Below are 6,802 nucleotides of genomic sequence, written 5' to 3' on the forward strand. Positions count from 1 at the left end.
GTGTACCCATTTTTCACCTGTACGAGATGATCTTCAGTTACAAAGTCGTGTTACTTAACCTGCAGCTACGTTGTATTTCGCTACCCTTCACACGCCGGCATTGCTTCGAAATTAGTAACTGAAGCCACTCATCCAAAGTGGTTTGGTGGAACTCATTTCTAAAATTAATGATATCACAGTTCAGAAACAGCGAAAATGGAACCAGCCATTACCACACGTATGTCACGGTAGTAGGAATATTGCAATAATTGAAGTCTAAAAACTGTACTAAAGAGCACCATAGCTACTGTAAGGCTGCGTTCGTATTTAGCTACCTGGTAGAGTAGAGTAGAGTCACTCTACCGATAGAGGTAGATGGTAAAGGTAAGTGCACGAACGCTTTTCTACCGGATTTAGTAGTTTACACGATGTGTACGTGAAATGTTTCTTTTTTATATGGAGTTGTGTACAAATCCTTGATCTTGCTGGAAATCCCGTAGCTCTACGAACTTCTACCGGCTTCTACCAACTTTTCCTGGTAGAACTGGTAGAGGAAAGTAGAATCTACCCTTTTGAGTAGAATTTTTTTTTCAAAAAACGAACACTACCGAAAAAAGTAGTTTCTACCCAAACCTGTAGATCAAAAACGAACGCCCCCTAACTTCAGTAAGTGAAACCAAAAATTAATTCTAGATATCAGAATGTAGTGACTGCAATGTGATAGGTCAGATTTCAAACTACAAGTGACGAAAACGACGCGGCGATAAGGAATAAAAGAGACGTCGCTAGGGAAAGAATGCGAAAATCAAATCCTTTCAACACCAGTATCACGTTTGGCGTCTTGGACTGCATCTTCTTCACCACTGATGCCTGCATCAATCATATCCCGAGCGTCTTTCGCCATGTTGCCAGGCTTCGTGCATTGGATACGGTTGGTGTCCGCTGTCGTTATGCCACATGCCTCGAAACTGCGGACAGTTGTTTCACTTGAAACCTGTTCCCAGGCACGAATGGTCCAGTTCACCATGTTGAGCTTGGACGGTACCCTGGTGTTGTCGTGTGCGGTCAAGTCTATTCCTCGCCCTGGCACTTGCAGCCACTCTTCGTACAGCTTCCTCCCTCGTAGTTTAAATTTCTTGAGTGCACACACGGTGTTTTTTGTGTTTAGTTTTAGTTGACGTCATGAGGTACTATTTGGCTACCCGGACTGTACGAACTGTACTCAGTCGCGATTGAGTATCGATCTGGCGACATTTTCGGCGCATGTTCTTTGACAATCCGTTTTACTTGTATTTCTTTTTTAGTTCTTCTTCTCTCTTGCTTCAACACGGTCATGTAATTTCTTTCGTCTCCTTTTCTATCTTGCATATCCTCTGTAATCGTTCGTGCCATGTAAATAAATACTGGTCGGTCTCAGTTCCTGGAACTTTTGAGTGTAAGATACACAACGTAGTTTGTGCAAACTAACTCGAGGCCGAGTTGCTTTGATTATGACAATTTTAAAGATTTGATTGGAATACTGGTATGGATTGAAATGATAGTAGCCCTTCTCGAATAGAAACCCCTCTTGAATACAAGCCTCCCCCAAATAGTCATTGATAATATAAAAGTCCCTGGCTTCTAATTCAGTGAGTACAGTGAGTACAATCCACGGCCCGCGACCTTGCCCGTATTGCTAGTTATGAATACAGGCCGCGACGGCTGTTCAAGGAAAAATACGGTACAGGCTTCACGCCTTGTCAGTGGTGTACATAATATCGTATCAAAGTTGAATACTGCCTGAAATATAAAAATCGAAACTTTATTTCTGCACGCCACATTTGGTCGTCGAGGTAATGCCTGCGTGCGTTACTCTTCAACTACAATTGCGATATTTCCATCACATTATGCCAGCTCAAATATGTCCCACAGGTGCCAATTTTGCATATCTTAGCAAGTTTGCCTTGCGTAGTGGATGCTGAATTTGTGTTGGTTTTTCAATGTTGTCCCTATATGTAGCTCCTCCGATTAGACGCCGGCGGAATATTGAAGGTGAAATGGAGGTGGAAGAGTAAGTACATATGCAATAGCTTGTTCCAATGGGACGTCTTCCTATAACAATTGCAATTACTTGTCGACGTGCCTCCCACCACGTCCCACGGCATTGCAACACTTGGATATTTTGGCTACTTTCATGCTTGCTCCATTCAGTTAACCTTGCTGGGTGTGGGCAGCTATTTGATTCATTTCTGATGTGGTTACTGAAGTGTTTGATATGCACGGAGGAATCTTTCTTGCAGGTCGTTTTCTGGTCTACAACTACATATAATATTGTCACTTGTTGCATAACGTAGGCCTGGCACTTTGCCAAGGGCTTCCTACTAGAATAATTCTATGTTCATGTGCCTTGTTGCATCAAGAGTATATGAGCAGTATTGCGCAACTCCACATAATTATGACATTGGAAAAGCAGGATTTATCATCTCAGCAGCACTTATGAAGAGCCCTGGAAATGTGTTGTCTGCTGCTGCTTGCCTAGCTGGCACTGCGCTTGTACAACCCACGGGGTCAAAGGTTGTTGGTGTACCGTGACATCGAAGTGACATACTTCAAGTACAAGTCAATGTACATGTACATGTAAATGATGAATTCTGCTTTGATAAGCACCCACTTTAGTAGCACACTCAGCTGCGTATACATGTCATGTACAAGTACATGTAGTTCTTGGTTACCAGCTTGTATATGTATTCTAATCTTCTCTACCACGCTGGCGACTTTTTTCTTCACTTTCTGCAGGACGGAGACGCGAACGAAATTCATTGGATTTAGTGACACCGTTACCGTCTTCGAAGATGATCTTGCTGGCTCTCAGCATCTCTGTAAGTGCTGCCATGATTTGACTAGTACATGCATGTCTCTCTCTCTCACACACACACACATACACACACACACACAACACACACACTATCTCTCTCTCTCTCCCCCCCCCCCCCTCCCCATCTCCCAGGAAACTAGTTCTGCAGATACATGTATTTGCCAAAGTATCATGCCGGAGATAACGATTTTTGCAAGTGAGTGCGCGAACAGAACCTTCCTTCTTTCTTGCCAGGCCAGTTTTACGTTGGAACGGCAAAACGTTTGCACTGCGTTTCATGGCTTCAGAAAGTAGCAAAAGATGCTGACAGCGTTTTGCGGAACCTCTCTAATGATCTCACTCTCTCTGTAATGTTTGTTTGTTTCTGCTGTTTGTTCCTTACAGATCTGTTCTTGTTCAACTGGTAACGAGCCCTATCGTCGAGTTGCCTTGAGAATGTTTTGCACTAATTTGAACCGACTTCATGTGGCGGTCGCTCTTGATGTACATATATCTCTCCTGACTGTATTTGTTTCTCCTCAAGTTTCCCATTCCCATTCGTTCCTACGCAGATGATAATTATACTGCGTGCTATTATTTATGATACTACTCACCGCTGCTGAGATGGCGAAGCCCACCCGATTGTGTGACAACACTCTGTCCCACTCCCCCTTCTTCCCTTCTTTCTCTGTCTGATCACTTGTGTTCCTCTATTGTATTGTTAGCCTTGTTATCTTGTCGTTGTATTTCACTTTTCTTCCCGGACACTGCGGCTCTAACTGGTCTTGTAGTTCTACGCTGTGTCACTCATGTGCTGCCACTGTAATTCTGTGTGTGTACGTGTGTGTGTACGTGCGTGTGTACGTGTGTGTGTACGTGTGTGTGTGTGTGTGTGTGTGTTGGGGGAAGGGGCATTCGTAGCTCAGACCATTGCTGCTCATTATAAATATAATTATAATGCAATCGCATGAGGCAAGCACACGTCGGTATCTTGTTAGCACTGGGCTGCGGAATGGTGTAGGGCACAAACTCGATTCACGCGACCGGTTTTCATTGAGCACTACTCTACGTGCTCAAAGTAAGCATGGCGTCTCCAAACTTTATGCAAGTCCTCCCAGAGTGCACCATTCGGGCAAGTATCGATGTACTTCATGACTTGTACATGGCTGTACTGAGCAATGCCGCCACATGTTTGGCCATTGATTCCTGGAATTGCACACTGTGCCGGGCACTACAGCCCACACGTTTATTCGGAAAACTGCACGTTGCGCTGCTGCTTGAATCGGATGTCCCTTCCATGTTTCATTAGGCATATGCACTGTAGATCCACCTGCACGGCAGTGTTGTCAAGTTTCTCACGACAAGCACAGTGACTATTGGACCAGGAGATTACTGACTATTGGACCAGGAGATTACTGACTATTGGACCAGGAGATTGCTACAGTCACAGTGTATTCGGGCTTAGAAACAGCCAGTGAGATTTCAATGGGAAGAGAGGTGACAAGAGTAAATTCTTGCACTTCACATATGCACACAGTTGGCTATACATGGTAGACTCCTCCCTACCCCAGCCCTAGCCGCTTACGTATTGCCTATTATTTTTACTCTTCCAGTCTAGGTGAAAGTCTTCACGACTCCATGGCATGGGGCTGAGGCTGATCATGTACATGTCTGTAGTGACAGCTACAGGCCTCAGTCACCATGGTCACAAAGGACTTAGCATCATCACTCATGCTACAAGTAGTCCACCGTTTGCTTTCGACCAGGCGGTCGTATAACCCCGACTTTGCTTTATTTGCTTTGCATTCAAAGATCATAGCACATGCACAATGTGACTGTAGTCTACCATACCGGGCGCGCATGTATGTCTGTCAGTCTGGAATCTTGATGTCATGAAATCACCGGTCCGGCTCCGACTTCATGGTGGATCCTTTACCAGTAAACAATTTTTCCCTGTGACTTCGCTTCGCGGCGGGTCGAATGAAAACAGTCCTCCTCTGTTTTGACGACAAGCTCAATCTCTGAGCGATATAACCAACAACGACGACGACGTGCGGAAGGTCACACCGTACCGGCGCACCACGCAGGTATTAATAATCGACCTCCCCTCAGACTGGCGCTCTCGCGCGTAGAGCGGCAAAGAACTGTGCCTTCACTACAAGCATTGTTTTAGTTGCTTGAAGGGAGCAGCGGTGGAATTGAGACTACATGTAATTGGGAGTCCACTGTGGCACACTGAGCCCTGTGAAGCGGGTTCTACACCGCTGGAGATCTGCGACGCAAGAAGCCCGCCTTCTGAAGCAATACCACGCGATCCAGCTGAACCATGGCGGTCAGTTCTAGGAGGCCAAATGTGGCTACTAGCCTTGTCGTTTTGACGGGGATTCTCATGCTCTTCATGAGCAGTACTGCTGGCCAGGTCTTCACCGATTTCATCAACGATGCCGGACAGCCGTTCGACTTCCAGTGCGGCAAGCAGACGCCATTCTACGGTTACGGAATGAGCGGTATTGCCAGCGTCTTTCAGTAAGTGATGAGGAGGACCCTGCTTCGTTGTGGGCATTGCATTGTGTTTGTTGCCACTGTTTTGTCTCTGTCAAGATGCGTAAAGCCGTTATAGCCAGCTTACTAGTAGTTCGTTGCTCCTCAAACTGACCAAAGACTTCTTAGCATGTTAGCGGTTTAGCTCGCTGAACGCCTAATCAGGCTAACGAAGGTACACTGCACTAGGTCCTTCGGAGAGTCTCGTCACCTGGTCACAGAGCTCGACAAACTACACGTACAATGCTTGTACGTACCCGTACAATATTCGCCCATTCAGCAGAGGACACTAAAATGTCTCCCATTGCCTTTTGTGGATGTGTTCCAGCTCCACTACAGTTCATAGTAGATACTCACCGACACTACAGCCAGTACAGGTATAGATCCATTACGATACCTCCGAAGCTCAAACCGGCGACATGTTTAATCGAAGATGCGTCTGTGTGGTGATCTTGAAGATTTTGGACGATTCAAGCTCTGGAGGTTGTGTGGTGCATATGATATAGCTTAGTGGTGGATCGACCTGACCGATACATGAATGGGTGTGAGTTAGAAAGCCACATTTCTTTATAACATCCGAGTGTTTCAACCCTTCTATAAAAAGTTTTTAAAAAACACTGCTTGATTCTAGCCAAATGAGAGTGGGAAGGTGGCGCACTGCTATCCTATTTGGATGGGGAGCCGCTCCTGGGAACCTGAAACCAGGCTCCTGAGTGGGATATAGTGCTGTGCTGAACTGCGCGGCATGCAACATAACCACAGTACATGAATAATATAATTAATCTCCGGACAGCTAGTTGTTTCGACCTTGCCAGGTCTCGTCAGCAGGCAATACGATAGTCATCTCCCCCCGCCCTCCCCACACACATACACATACACCCTCCTGCAGATCTCCTTAGCTAGAAATCTGCACTGTGGAAGCATGGATGCGATTTTATGTGTCTTTATCTACTACGGTACCAATCCCCTGGTTTGCTCGAATAAATCCCATGACTGTCTTGAATCATCCTTTCCTCTCGACATCCCCTGCCCTCTCTCCGTGTGCAATAGATCGACAAGCTCACTGAGGGACCCATCTGATCGACGATGGAAAGTACTATGTTCACCGGCAGAGACATTGGCCCTAGATGCCGGCGCCCTGGTCTGCACGGAGTACGGGCCAATCAACTCCGCACCGGGGGTGGACCCGCTGGTATTCAGGTGCCCCGGGCAAGGCTTCCTGTCCGGCTTCCGGTCGACGTATGACAAGGACATTGGCGATCGCAGCTGGTGGCCGTTCTGCTGCAGACACAAGTTTGGAAGTGTTGTGGATTGTGACGACCCCGTCAGGTATCTCAACACACATGGTAATGACTTCAGCTACACTATACCCAGTACACTGTCGGAGAGCACACGCCGAGTGCTCGTCGGCTTGGAAGGCTCCTACGTGGGCATTGTTCCGTCAAGAAG

The 6,802-nt window shown here is 46.4% G+C and overlaps 2 protein-coding genes across 3 annotated transcripts in view; both read left to right on the plus strand.

The window, feature by feature from the left end:
- The window catches only part of LOC135808849 (uncharacterized), a 29,579-nt gene extending 25,957 nt beyond the window's left edge, over nt 1-3,622 (plus strand). For both annotated transcript variants that reach the window (XM_065322081.1, XM_065322082.1), the window contains 3 exons: nt 1,978-2,029; nt 2,755-2,837; nt 3,218-3,622. In XM_065322081.1, coding sequence (XP_065178153.1) covers nt 1,978-2,029; nt 2,755-2,837; nt 3,218-3,240 — 158 coding nt within the window. In that variant the 3' untranslated portion in view covers nt 3,241-3,622. The remainder of the gene's footprint in view (nt 1-1,977; nt 2,030-2,754; nt 2,838-3,217) is intronic.
- A 1,135-nt stretch (nt 3,623-4,757) lies between these two features.
- Nucleotides 4,758-6,802, plus strand: part of LOC135808850 (uncharacterized) — a 29,087-nt gene continuing 27,042 nt past the window's right edge. Inside the window, exons 1-2 of the mRNA XM_065322083.1 lie at nt 4,758-5,338; nt 6,404-6,802. Coding sequence (XP_065178155.1) covers nt 5,139-5,338; nt 6,404-6,802 — 599 coding nt within the window. The 5' untranslated portion in view covers nt 4,758-5,138. The remainder of the gene's footprint in view (nt 5,339-6,403) is intronic.

Source organism: Sycon ciliatum, chromosome 2 (genome assembly GCF_964019385.1).
Source record: "Sycon ciliatum chromosome 2, ocSycCili1.1, whole genome shotgun sequence".
In the NCBI taxonomy this organism is placed as follows: Eukaryota; Metazoa; Porifera; class Calcarea; order Leucosolenida; family Sycettidae; genus Sycon; species Sycon ciliatum.